Source organism: Pogonomyrmex barbatus, unplaced genomic scaffold, assembly GCF_055798465.1.
Source record: "Pogonomyrmex barbatus isolate J1 unplaced genomic scaffold, ASM5579846v1 scaffold21, whole genome shotgun sequence".
In the NCBI taxonomy this organism is placed as follows: domain Eukaryota; kingdom Metazoa; phylum Arthropoda; class Insecta; order Hymenoptera; family Formicidae; genus Pogonomyrmex; species Pogonomyrmex barbatus.
This window is the reverse complement of record NW_028297118.1, coordinates 3,423,626-3,438,838: the sequence shown is the minus strand read 5'-3', so window position 1 is coordinate 3,438,838 and position 15,213 is coordinate 3,423,626. Positions and strand designations below refer to the sequence as shown.

Here is a 15,213-nt window from a genome sequence, read left to right as displayed (position 1 = left end):
CAGAACGAGAATAGCTTTTGCATAACGCATAAAGCCTTATGTCATCGACGAGATACTACTAAAAAGAATATCGACTCTGAGTAAATTTTCATGACTACTAAAGGTGCTCCGGAAGCTAGCAATAATTGAAAAGCGCTGACTCTTATCGATTATTATTTTAGCTGTTTCAAGAATAAATCACAATATTATTTTAATCACTATTTTATCATCAAAAATGTACACAAATTCTTTTCATAGATAGTGCCAATAAAATAGTATTGTGAAAGGTAAAATAAGAATTAAGATATTAGAATTAAGATATTATAAAATATAATTTAACAAATTATTATCATTATAACAAATAAAAAAATATTTCATAACTTTTGCAATTGAAAACTTTTCGATTTAATTGACGATGGTACGAAAAAATACGCATAATCCGTTTTTTCAGATTTAGCTGTCGAGATTAATATGTTTAAACTTTTCATTTCTTTGAACATTTATATATTATTTTTTAAAATTGAAAATAATTTTGATTTCTTAGAATCTTCTATTTCCTTAACTTCAAAAATTGACATCACTTGCAAAAGCAAACAGAAAGAACGGTGGATAGCCAAATCTGGTACAGAATGTGGCTAGTCAAGTGCATATTAACTTACATTTAAACTTTTTTTGAAAATAGTGTTCTAGAAAAAAAAATTTATTTTTATTTTTTATTTATTCATACAAGGAATTATCTCATTCCCGATTATACCAGAAATACCTTACATACATACACACACACACACACACACACGCGCGCGCGCGCGCGCGCGCACACACACGCACACACACTACATATACACACACATACACATCCCACATACAAATAATATTTAGCGTGTGTCTAATGTATTACCATATTTTTTATACATTCTATATACATTTCTTGATATATATTTCTTTATATATGTCTATTAGTCTCATCTTATATGAATTTTAATTTAAAAATTGTAACAAGAATTTTTAATATTATTTTTTACATATTGATTGATAAAATATAAATTTTTATGTATCTCATTTAAAAATTAAAAAAACAATGCATTTAAAAATTATAACAGAATTCTGTATAGATTTTTGCAACTGTTTAATGAATAATTTACAATAATATGTTGATACAAAGTTCAATATTGCACAATCTCAGACATTATTTTGTATATATAAATCCATTTTTAACATCATATTTATATCATAAACAATTTTAACATTATATTTAAAAAAGATTAACATTACAATTTTTACAGGAAATTGAAGAAATCACTTGGAATATATATTTTTACACTAAGTATCTCCTTTTAAATTACATAAGATGAATATATTTGTTATTATTAATCATGGCACATTTTTAAGGTAAAATAATATAAATGTCAAAAGAAGGATAATAATCGTCTAATTCATTCCCATCCATGTTGTCTTATGCTATTACATTATGGAGAGAGAATATTAATGCTATTTATAGATTTACAATTATATAATACAGTTATAATAAAAAACTTATAGAGTAGATTTATCAGGACTACTTTCATGGAAAAAAAAACTTTGCTGCTCTATATTATATTTATGTAACATATAAAATATTATACTATGATACACAAATTGTACAAGAGAATTAGCGCCCTGACCAAAATACATTCTCACAACCACTTTAACACATGTGTTGTATAGGTAATGTTCATGATACCTATACATTTGATATTAACATATTACTGACTTTCGCTAACAAGTTGAAATAGATTTTCTTACAAGCACCAGCTTAGAATCCATAGATTCTTTATATAATTGCAATATAGCATTAATACACACACATACACACACGCGCGCGCGCGCGCGCGTGTGTGTGTGTGTGAACGTGCGTATGATTTGACAATTTTTCTTTTTTTATTGGATAAATATAATTCTTCTAGAATATTTTTTGCATGTACACATTAACACACAACACACACACATACACAACACACCACACACACACACAACACACACACCATACACAACACACACACACACACACACACACACACACACACACAATACATATACACACAAAATGCACCACGCATGTATATCAGTTGTAATTTACTATGTTTAGATCACAATGCAAAAATATCAGGCCGCTGAAAATTTTGTTTCTGCACAATAATTGTATTTTAGTCTAAGCTATTGTTATAATTCATCATCGATATGTTTAGCTATTTTTAGCGATTTTCGTTTAGCTTCCTTATCTTCATCTTTATTCATATATTTTTCCTCATTATAGTTTATTTCATTGGATTTTGCGAAATTATATCGTGTATCTGTAATGTCTGATTTCTTTTCAGATATTTTCTCTTCGTTAATATCCCATTTAGATTTTTCAAATGCTTCTAATAAATCAGTAGATATTATTTTATTTTCAAATGAATCTTTCTGATTAGATGATTCTGCTTTTAAGTTAATCTCACGATTACGCTGTACATTATCAATATCTTTTCCTAATTCCTGTAATACGGTATGTTTTTTGTTGGGAGAAGCTGTCCTTATATTGGAGATATCTATAGTCAGAGGCATATTAGAAATATGAATCTTATTAGTATCATCTGATACAGAATTTATATAAGAATTTTTTCTTTGTTTGTCTTTACTTGTTTCTTTGAGCTTGGCATCTACTACTTTTGATATCCGTAAAAAGTCTATCTCTTCCTGTAAAGTACTTTGAATTTTCTTTCTATTTTCACCTTTGCTTTGATTTTGAGTGGATTGCAAGGTAACATCATTAGATTTAATAGCCTTTTTATCTTCTTCATTTCCTTTCACAATATTTCTTGATTCATCACTTATATCTTCATATTTTTGTAAAATATTTTGCTCAGAATATTTTACAGCTTTTTCTATTTCTGTTAATATGAAATACTCAATATCCTCTAATTTTTCAGTGCTCAATTCTTTAGTTTTTTTGAAGATTTTTATATTTTTATCTTCCAATTCCAATTTATTTCCCCCATTACTATCACTGATAAATTCCGCGACTGCCACATTATTTTCTTTAGTTTTTCCAAATAAATTTTCTCCTTTGTCTATATTTTTTAAATTCTTTTGCAAATCGGCAATCAATATATCGTAATATGAGCTATCTTCTATTCCTGATTTTTCTAGATGTCTTTGCACACCATCAATTAATATTTCTTGATACATAGTATGAACTTCTGCATGAATACGATCCAAGAGGACAATGTGTTGATTAATGATCTCGTCTTCATCGAATAAATCAGTTAACAAATGACGTAAAAATGAATAATTTTCAACTTGTGCTATGCCAGATTCTGAGATTTTGAGCAATTGTTCCATTTCAGGCCTTACAGATTTCATACTCTTTAATTTTGTAGCTACAGTTTTTAAATTCAGCACCATAGTATCCATATTAGTGAGTAAATATTGTTTCAATAGTTTCTGCTTGTTTGGTTGCAGTAATTGTCCCATTTTTTTAATGGACGAGTTTGGCGCGACCACTAATAATTCACTTAAGAACCATCGAACTTTATACGACAGTGATGTTTTAGTAACTATGCCACGCGCTTTATTAACCCAATTGTAATAGCTTTCCAAAATAAAACTTCTAATTCTTATACCTCTATTCTGTTTACTGTTGATAAATATTTGATTCACGAATACTTCTTTCAACTGATGCCACAAAATCTCCATTGGTGTAGAAACTGGTCTCAAGATGATAATTGTAGCTTCGGATGCAGCAGTAATTCTAACTTCACCACCAAGCGAATCTTTAACAATTTCTGCATGAAAATAATGAAAATCAATAATGTCCTCCTGATCCTCTTGTGATTCAATTACAGGAATCATCATATCCAAATTTGATGCAATAGTTGTTGCCTACAAATATACAGAATTTTCATATTATTTAAGTTTTGTAAATGTGAAATGGAATATATGACCTAAATAATAATAATAAAAAAAAAAAAAAAAAAAAACTGACAAACCTGTGGAGTCATATGTCGACTGAGAAATGATTTTAATGATCCTTTCAAACGTTCAAAAAATGACAAGTCAGTAGGTGCTTTAAGTTGAATTTCTTCTTTTGAAGAATATATCCCTGCAATCATGACATACAATATGTATAGTGTGTATCATATCACATAATGTGTATAGTATGTAACAGAAATATCATACACAATTAACGTTAATCTAAAACAATTAAGTTATTATTTTATATTATATTATATTAATTTTTTTTAAATTATATTATATTAATTTTTAGTTACAAAGTTTTTTAACATCTTTGACTTGATTTTTCTTTTTCAAAAATATTGGATAACTTTTTAATGATAAATAATGAAAATAAAGATAGATTTATTCAACAATTAAAGAGTGTTAGAGTGAAAAATTAATTATCAAATGTTGACTTAATTATCAAATGTTGAGTAGATGTTATTTCAGGTTACATCAGCTTAATACATACAAATAATTTCTAAGTTCAAAATAGATTTTTAATCTCTTTAATGTCTTTGTGAAATCTATCAAAGATATATGTATGTATACATGTATCATTAAATTGATGATTCGTTGCATTATTTTCAAGAATGGTCGATTGTTTTTATAAATTATATTTTTGAAATAATGATAAAAAAATTTAACGATGTCAAATTTGGTGAGTATAAAATAAAAGCAATAATAATAAAATATACTCGTATAATAAATAATAATAATAATAATAATAATAAATAATAATAAATTAAATATAATATAATAATAATAATAATAAATTTGTAAATTCCAAATATAATAAATCAGGAAAGAATTATTTGAAGATAATATTGTTTATTATGGTTATATCAATATTCCCTGATTTATAGTTGTATTATTATTCCCTACAATTTTTGTTATAAAAAAATTTTATTCCCTACAAAAAAATTGAAAGTAATTTTTAAATTACAAATAAAAAGATTATGTGATATAGAGTCAAACTGTGCAATATATGTTTGAAACAGTTTCCGCTAAAATGAATATTTATAATATTATTGTTTCAGTTGCGTATCTCACTTTCATAGAATTATATATAAAAATATATAATTCTATAAAATCGAATTAGAGAACTAATTCTAGTTTTAATATACTTTCTAATTTTGATTATAAAAAATCTTTGAAAATTTATTTTTCTATCAAATATGAAACCTATATTAAAAACACAAATCATCCTATAAATCAATTACAGAATTGCCTTTGATTTAAAAAAAGAATTTTAAGCAAGCTTTGCTGCTCTCGACATATAGAAAATAAAATTTTTAATATTTATATCTTATTCAAAATCCATTTGTGTAAAATAATAAACATAAATTGAGGGAATAGATGGAATAAGGAACTAATTATAAAATTGATTTGAAAAATTGATTTTGAAAAAAGTTAAAATAACTTGCTACTTTTTAATTACAGCAAATGTTTTTCCCTTTTCTTTTTTCCATAGATTCATATCATTTTTACCACTATAAGATAATAAAAATATGTTCATATATAACATATGTTTAACATATATAAGCAACATTGATTCTTTTATTTGTGCTAATTTTTGGAAAAACAGTCTAAGTAAAAATTGTGCCTTTATTTCAGCCATTCCCTTAATTACTGTATAAAATTGAGATAAAAAAGTTTTGTGAAAACTTTTTTCCTTAATTAATTTATCCTTAGTTTTGTAAAATGTTTCTTGACTCTTACTCTTTATTATTCCTATCTTAATCTACATTAATTTTTTATATCTACGAATATTAAAATCAGAGAACATTTTAAAATCTTCTATTTTATTTTATAGGATAATTTACTTTTATATATATATATATATATATATATATAAAATCTGTCTTTGTTGATTCATGTGTTTTAATCTACTGTGTATAGTTTTATTCTGTTAATCGTTTCCGCTTTTAGAAATTTAAAAAAACATTTATTTGTATTTTTCTATTTTGTATATTCTATTCTATTTTGTATTCAAAAAACAAGCGTTAATAATTACATTATTTAAAATTAACTTTATCAATTTTAATTACAAATTCCTATGAAATTAATGTCGAAATAACATATATCTTCAGCATAAAATTTATTTTCTTTGTTTCATTTAAAAAAAATTAAAATAGAGAATTGATCAATCTTAAAACATTCCCTAATTTTAGTGTTCCAAAACACTAAAAAAATTTTGATGTTTATCTCTTGTCATTCAAAAATCGATATAGAATCCATTAAGATTCCTATATTTTACTAACATCAAAGAATATTTTTATAAAATATTGATATATATTTATTTTTATACTGAAAATATTCATTTAATGGAAAAAAATTTAAATATATAATGTGTGTGTGAATGTGTATGTGTGTGTGTGTGTGTGTGTGTGTGTGTGTGTGTATGTGTGTGTGTGTGTGTGTGTGTGTATGTATAAAATTATATATACATATATAAAAAATATATATAATATATTATTTATAAAATACTATAATATTTATAAATATATATATATATATATATTTACACATACCACACACATATACACACATACACACATACACAAAATTACCAAGAGTGACAGCAAGATTGCCATCTGCTGCGTTAATAGCTTTCATTAGTTCGGCTGCCTCTGTGAAAAAGAGGAATACGACAGGTATTGTGACGTCATCAATTTCTTTTCCATCGCCTGACATTGCAAACATGGGCGAAGTTGCTGCACTCGAACCTGCGACATTATCTAATACTATTCCAGCAAGAGCGCCAGCTTGTTGAATTCTCCGAGCCTAAAGTAACATATAAAGCTAAAGTATGGAAGTTTGAAAAAGACTAGTTTGAAAAAAATATTTTGCAGACATACTTTTTCTATGAACATGCAATTTCCACGATCCATAATTACTATCTTGCCCGCCAATCTATCTGCATTTAGTAAATCTGTGCAAGCTGCGGGTGGATATGTAAATATCACTTTTCCAGTAATCTTATCGAAATTCTGTAGTTCAGGTCCGAATTGTGCTGGCCCAGCCAGCAATGTTACTTTTTCTGGTGGATCCGTATTAGGTTTGATAAATGTTACTGTTTGTGGTTTAGTTTCTGGTTGTTGCATTTGGATTTTGGTGAGTTCAACCATTTCCTGCATAAACAATAATCCTTCCTCTGAATCTTGTGGTGTTTTTGCCTATTTGAATAAATAATCATCAATATTATCATTTATCATATATGATAGGTAAGATATTAAATTAAGTTACAATATAACAAATAAATTACATTAGAAAATGTGTGCAAAAGTTGAATCCGTCCATCTGCTAGTGTTAAAGTTGTTATTCCCATATCACTCAACATTTTCAGATGTTCTAAATTATTCGCCTATAGAACAAAATGAAAATTTAAATAGACTTTAATCAAAACATATGAATATGGTTTGACTATACCTGAAATTGTGATGCACTTAATCTTCGTTTAATCGATCGTCTCGGACAGACGTCTTCAACCATATTCCTCAAAGGTTGCCTCACTGATGCCGGAAACAAATGTAAACTATTTGGGCAAGTACGATCAAATTCATCCACATGTACAATATCACGCTCAAAATCCTGTATTAATTAAAAATATATAATTCACAATGATTATTATTGATGAAATTACTGCATATTATAATATACTTACAGATGAAATATTTGTCCTTATGGAAGCGAGTGTAAGTGGCAATAAATGACCTTCAGTAGTAAAAATAAATTCGTCTAAATCTAAAACCAATTCGCCTGGTTCCGCAAATAATAAAAATAAGTATTTAAATGTTTCGGATAATACAAAGCTATCCATTGTGTCATCGTGTTTGTTAGTTCTAACATCTGATACAGCTGCATAACCGCACGGCACTCTTGCATATGTTTGCAGACTTTTGAGTACTTTACGTCCGACTCCCAGATAATAATGGTCACCCGTAGCTCGATACAAAAAATAGGTTGATTCTAAAAATTCTGGTCTCAATGGATGATGCCCCCAATGCACCTATTTTTGAATATTATTGTACATAATATATATATATATATATATATATATATATATATATATATATATAAAATAATATAAAATATAAATATAAATATAAATATTTTCACTTTTCATTTTTTATTAGTTATAACATGTAATAACATACTTGAAAATCGGTAGTAAATGCTTCTGGAATAAAATTATGTCTTTGCATGACTTGATATAGCATTTCATGTGTTTCTACAGCAGGTTTAATATCGCCTTTTAGGACCTAGATAAAAAAATAAGATTAAGTAAATTTCTGATTAAGTCTGAAAATAAAAGATTAAGTAAATTTCTTTTCTTAATTAAAAAAAAAAGTTAATGATATACCTGAAGACCTGGCCAAAAGGCTAATAAAGCATCCATGAAATTTTTTGAATTGGTATTTGGTCTATGCATATGCACATCCAACAACATAGGGCCTTGACTAACATACTTCATTACAGCTTGATAATGCTTGTTAAAACGACCTAAGTACTTCTCATCACCTGCGTATAATACGAAATATTCAAATATACAAAAAAAAGCACATCGAGAAACTCTGAATATCACGAAAACACATAGAAGAATTTTTCAGACAAAAGTTATAGGGTTTCGAGTGATACACAATTATAATATTGATTTATTGCTAGATAATGTCACTTTCGATATTTTTCTATTTCAATTGTTTCTATTCGCACTGTTATCTTTTCTATTCTTGTCGATTTCTTTGCATATTCTTTTATTCCATTAGAAATATACCGAATTCCCTATTTTGGAGAATTTTATATAGAAATATTTGAGCTTACATATTACAAGGACGAACATAATATAGATGTGCAAAAAAAATATACGTGAACTTGTAAATTATGTACATATATAGAGATGTGGAGGTGTGCAAATGTGTGTGAGGAAGCGGATGTATGAAAGTATTAGCAAATGTGTTTGCGTTTCACGATCAGTCAAAAAATCAAGAGTTGTTCATCATCATCAAAAACCTCTAGTAATGCAAAAGTAACCGTATATAGAAATGACAATCAAGGCATTTAAAAAAAAAATTTATACACTCTAATTTTATACAATATTTGCATCTATAGGACAAGTAAACAAAATATAAGAATATTTTTCTTATGTCTTTCAAATCCCTACAATTGATTAAATATATTAGGAATTTGATGACCGATCCATTTGATCGATTTTGAGATTCGATAATTTAAAGTACTTGCAACTGGCTGGTTTGGTAAAGATACTGTCTTATCTTTGTGAGATATTAGAGCGAGACGCTTACTTTCTTGATACGTAATTACTTTTAATATTACGTAATTTACAAAAATATATTTTTCTTTAAAAACAATTATGTCTCTCTTTTATTACAATTGATTTATCTTATTATTTTGGGCATTAAAACACTACGATGTGATTATTAAAAAAAAAATAATTTATGAGATATTTTATATTTCATGTCAAAATGTCAGAATAAAATATAAAATATTTCATAAATTATTGATTTTTTGATAAATTTTTTGACTGTACCTCAATACTTTTACATTCAGAAAACTAAAAGAATTATATTATATAAGAAAAGTTATGTGATCCTGTAAAAAGTAACGCCATAAAAAAATATCGATAATAGTACCATCTATGAATAAATCAGCATTATCATCATATAGAATCCTCAAAACTCTACACAACTTTCGTTTGAAACATTTTTTTTCAATATATTGTTTTTAAAATATTCAAGAGTTCTGGTATACATTTTCCACATCTTATATACAGGATATACGAAAAGTGTTGGAATCCTTTAATATTTCGGAAACGATTATATTGAACATTTCTGAAAAAAATGTTCCATATAAAAATTAAGAAATCTATATAATTACGATATATAGATTCATTTACATCACTATCATGATGATTTTTCTATGACTCTCATTTTTTTAAATGAAATCATATGTATTTTGTTATATAATGGTTATATAATGATTCATTTAATCATTCTGGATATAAAAGTATTAAAAATAATTATCATAAAATAAAAAGTAGTTTACAAAATATTTTATATTTTATTGTGGCATATTCTAACATAAAATATTAAATATTTTAGAAATTATTTAGTTTTTCATAATTACATCTTAATAATTTTATGCACAAATAAGATAAATCAATTGATGTAAAGAAATAATATAATCGTTTTTGGAAAAAATATGTACTTACATATTATAAATATTATTAAATATAATTTTCTTTTAAAACAATTATATATCTTCTTTTTATACCAATTGATTTGTCTCATAATTTTCTGCATAAATATTAAAGTATAGTTTACTTATCATAGCATATTCTGACATAAAATAAAAAATATTTTATAAATTATTCAAACAAAAAAAAAATGAGTAATTTATAAAATATTTTCCATTTTATGTCAGAATATGCTATGGTAAGTAAACTATACTTTAATACTTTTATGCAGAAAATTATGAGACAAATTAGTTATAATGGTATAAAAAGAAGATATGCTAGAATAAAATATAAAATATCTCATATACTATTGACTTTTTGATAATTGTACTTTAATATTCTTATATCTAGAAGAACTAGAGAAATCGTATTACGTAATACAAAAAATTCTATCTAGAAAAATGGCGATCATAAAAAAATCTCAGTAATGTCATTTGTAAATAAATAAAATTTAATTGTGTGTGTGTGTGTGTGTGTGTGTGTGTGTGTGCGCGCGCGCGCGCGCGCGTATAATCTTTTTAAACCTCACAATTTTTATGTGGATGTTTTATTTTTCAGACATATTTTCCGAAATATTAAAGAGTTTTGATACTTTTCGTACACTTTGTATGGGTGCCTTATGTATATACATGAATGCATGCGATATACACGCATGTAAATTGTTAAACATTCATTTTTCCATGAAATTTAATATTTTTATTTTTATAGAATAAAATAAATTGATTAATATAATAATTGATTAATATATAAAAAATATGTAATATTATCTAAGAAAAATATGCAATTTGTAACTTAGTATAAAACTTTTATTTAAAAAATATATAGAATATAAATAATTACCGAGTAATATATATGCTTTGAGACAATATTCGTAATAAGAATCTATGCCAGCACCGACTCCGGAATCTCTTCGTACCCAATCTCCAGAGTTTACATTCAACACAGATCCCATTAAATCTGTACCACGGTGTCTCATTCGCCATAAAACATCCATAGCTTTCTGTGCTTTTTCCTAAAAGAAAAAACAGAAAAAAAACAATTCTTATCATTTTAATACTAAATAATGTTAACTGTACATATTATGTCATAGAATATTTTACCTCGAAAATTGGTTCACCTGTTAATCGCGACAAAGCAGCCATTTCTAATATCATACTACCTGCACAAGCAGTACATGTCTCTCTTGATACTTCCACAGGAACTCCTTTCATACCATGTTTTAAATTTATCTACAAGATATATAAAATATTAAAATACTTCATCGAATATATATATATATATATATATATATATATTATTTGACTAAATTGAATTTAAGACATTTCTTACTTCTGTAATTGATAGAGATGGAAAAGAAATTTTTAGAGATAGGAATTATTTTTTGTATAGAAATGTTTATAAAATAATAATTAAATAAATTTTAGATTTTATTTTTAAGATTAATTGTTAATCAATTAATTTTGTTTCCTTTCTTTATCTTCTCCTCCCTGTGCTTGTCCTCTCATTCTCTTCTCTCAAAAATATATTTTATAATTTACATATCATTATATTTAATATTTTTATTTCATAATAATCCATGAAATTATTCTAATTATAATTATTGATTAAAATATCATCAATATTTAGTGTTTTTTAAATAAAATATATACAAAAATAAAATTAATTTTCACTTAAAAAAATATCAAATTTTGACTCTTTAATCCAAAATAAATGTAAAGAAAATTGAAAGATTAACCTTAAAATAATATCATGCTGCAATATATAAGTACTAACATGCATATTCAGTAGAAAAATATGAATAGAAAAATATGAATTTAAAAAGAATTTACCTAATAGCAATAAAAATCTGATATGTATGATATTTCATTTTAAGGCTCCTGAGTAGTCACCGCGATTATATTGATTGCAATTTTTGAAAGTTATACATGACATTATTTATCTGATACATTTGCCAAAATTTTTGTTTAATAATCATAAACAACATGATAATAAAGTAAATAAACTATATTGTTATAACTATATTATTTTGCAAGTAACATGCAACATGCACAAATTATTTCTATCCTATCACATAAGATGCTAAAATTCATTAAATGTTTTATAGTTTTTTATTTAATATATATTATTTTAATATATTATTAGTAGATATTATTTTAATAATATTCATGTACAGAGCAATTTATATTTTTTATAGGATATATAAAATGATTCTAAACTTTAAGGAAATTAATGCATGTTAATATATATGTTCAAACTACAAATATCACATATCATTGAGTATCAAACTTACTCTGCCATAAGGTATTCCAGTAGTTGTGTTAAATGCAGGTAAAAATCTATATCCTAAATCTTTAGCCAAATTCAAAAGTTCTCCTCTATACCACGGCATTATATCAGCCCTTTGTTGCAGATATTCAGCTAATATATGGCCACTAAGAAGACCTCTATAAAAATATATTTAATAAATAATTTAATTTAAAAGTTACTTTTAAATAATAAAAAAATATATATTTTTGAATAAACATTTTAAATAAAGAATTTTATTTAAAATGCAAAAAATTTACTTACCCAAGCATTCTAATATTTGTTTCAAATAAGGAAACGATAACATCTGTATCAAAGCTTATATCTCTAGCAACAAGTTTGACTGCATTTTCGAATTCTTCCAAATCTCCCAACACCTAATATAAAATAGAATTAAAGTTACATTGACACGTTCAGCAAACATTAACAATTGAGTAATTTGTTAATATAGTCTAAATTTAAAAATCTAGTGGTAAAGACTAATAATCACTAACTCCTCACTGATCAAATTGATGGCTGAACGTTCCCATTGATAATAAATTAAATAGTATTTATTGTTACAACTTACCACTAATGTATCCAGTGTATCTACCAAAGTAAGTGAAAAACTGTAAGTTAAAGTATACAAATTAGAATAAAACTGGAGCAATACATCAAGAAATAGCAAAATTTTAATGAGAACATATAGAAATGTTGAATTATATTAACCGTTGAATTATGGAAAATATTATTTTATCCAAAATTTCTTACTTTCCTAATGTAGAATCTATATCACCCCTGTTCGGTTCTGAGCCTCTATATCGTCCTTTACAACTTAATGGCATCAGTTCGTCAGCAGGATATGCATTATCCTTGAAAAGGTGCTAAATATTAGTTAATCTATATTGATAATTTTTTTAATACAAATGACACGAAATACCAATATTTATATTTTCTCTCGTAAATTTTAATTATCTTTGATGTAATTTTATATTTATATATTTTGAATATATTACTTTTTAACTCAATTAATATATTATGCAGATTAAAAAAATAAGATAATATCATATATTACATACCATATATGCATTATATGCATGATAAAACATATCTCTTGCTTCTTCTCTATAAAAAATAACAGTGATTATAAAAAACCTAAATATATAAATATCTAAACATATAATAGATAATCATATAATAAATAATACAAACTTTAAAGCTTCTCTTTCTTTCTTGTTCATATATTCTGATGCATCATCTTCAGATATTGCCCATAACACCTGTATACTACATCCCACAAACAACAATCCCCAAATAAGAGCATCACAAGCCATTGTTTGTTAAAAAATAAATCTTCTTTTTGTCAAGATTTCAAGCTCGTGGTAGCCTGCATAGTCTATTGACTTTCTAACTAACTTATCTCATTTCGATTAGAGAAATAAGAAATAATAGAAAAATACACCATGCAAGATCCCTGAAGATTCTTGTCTGTATCCTTCTTTTATGCATGAGACGTTATCCTTTTTCAAATCGATAATGCATAATTACATATCAAATTCAGATTTTATGGGGTAATCACTTCAACCAAATGGCAAAATAAATCATTGGTATCAAATTATAGCCACAAGCTAATTAAAACCAGTAAATTTTTTGAAGTGCGCTTTACAGTATCTCTCTCTTTCCTAATAATCGATCGTCAGAATTAATCAGGATACAACTGGTAAATGAAAACGTTCCAGACTGAACTGTTATTATCAAAAGAGATAAACAGCAGGCGATAAATGACAGCTGATTGTGTATTTTCATCAAGATCAGATGTTATGGACACAATCGATTCGTCGAGATTATTTTCGGTTTTGTAGCGCAATATCCAGATTTCACAAATTCTTTGCGCAAAAAGTTCGGTCCTTATTTTCACGGTTAATCTTAATGATTTCTGAAAGAACACACTAATTCCTTATGCTTTGCCACGTTAACCAGTTAACTAACAAGTGGCAGCGATCTCGTCGCGTTAGACATTATCGCTATTTAATAACCTCCAACTAATCAGAGAAGATTAGAGTGGAAAGTCTTTTCTAATTATGAATCTAGTCTTCCTTAGAAGAACGGGTTCTATAAAAGCCAGAGGATGCAAACTTTCCTCTTGGAAATGACGGATAAGAGAGGAAGAAGAAGGGATACTTATTCAGCACCGCCTAGGATTGTGTATATCTCTGAAATAATGAAATATATAGGCTGTGTTCCGATAGTCACAGTCAGTACTGAAAATATATAGTTTGTTTCACATACATTATAGATTCTCAATACTGGCAGTGGTCTAGTTTCCGATGTCTTAATTCGCCTCTAATATCACGTAGAACTAGATTTGAGTCGATGGAAACGCGACAAATTGCGCTCATTTCAATCCCGCTTCGATTCATAAATCTTTGCTTCTGATGGAAACAGCATATTAAATTTGATCCATACCAAAGTAGAATCAAATTGAAGACTTCGATGGAAACTAGATCAATATTTCAAATGCATATCAAATATAATGTTGCTCCATACAGTATTGGCCAATTTAAAATAAAATTTTTTGATTGGTTGATCCAGTGGAAAATCTCCAGGCTCGGTTGCTCTAAGTGGCTGTGTCCAATTGTAATGTGGTTAAACGGGACGCTTCTATGTATATCTATTTATATCTA

The 15,213-nt window shown here is 26.3% G+C and overlaps 1 protein-coding gene across 1 annotated transcript; it reads right to left on the bottom strand.

The window, feature by feature from the left end:
- Positions 1-1,081: 1,081 nt before the first annotated feature.
- Positions 1,082-14,742, bottom strand: Edem2 (ER degradation enhancer, mannosidase alpha-like 2). Its single transcript, XM_089078168.1, has 17 exons — positions 13,742-14,742; positions 13,609-13,654; positions 13,301-13,401; positions 13,119-13,158; positions 12,815-12,927; positions 12,537-12,690; positions 11,347-11,475; positions 11,087-11,258; positions 8,360-8,517; positions 8,154-8,258; positions 7,661-8,005; positions 7,426-7,587; positions 7,262-7,360; positions 6,855-7,172; positions 6,567-6,780; positions 3,987-4,099; positions 1,082-3,879 (listed from the first exon to the last, which is right to left on the bottom strand). The coding sequence occupies exons 1-17, from the start codon at positions 13,861-13,863 to the stop codon at positions 2,179-2,181; spliced, it is 4,092 nt and encodes a 1,363-aa protein (XP_088934294.1). The 5' UTR covers positions 13,864-14,742; the 3' UTR covers positions 1,082-2,178.
- Positions 14,743-15,213: the final 471 nt, after the last annotated feature.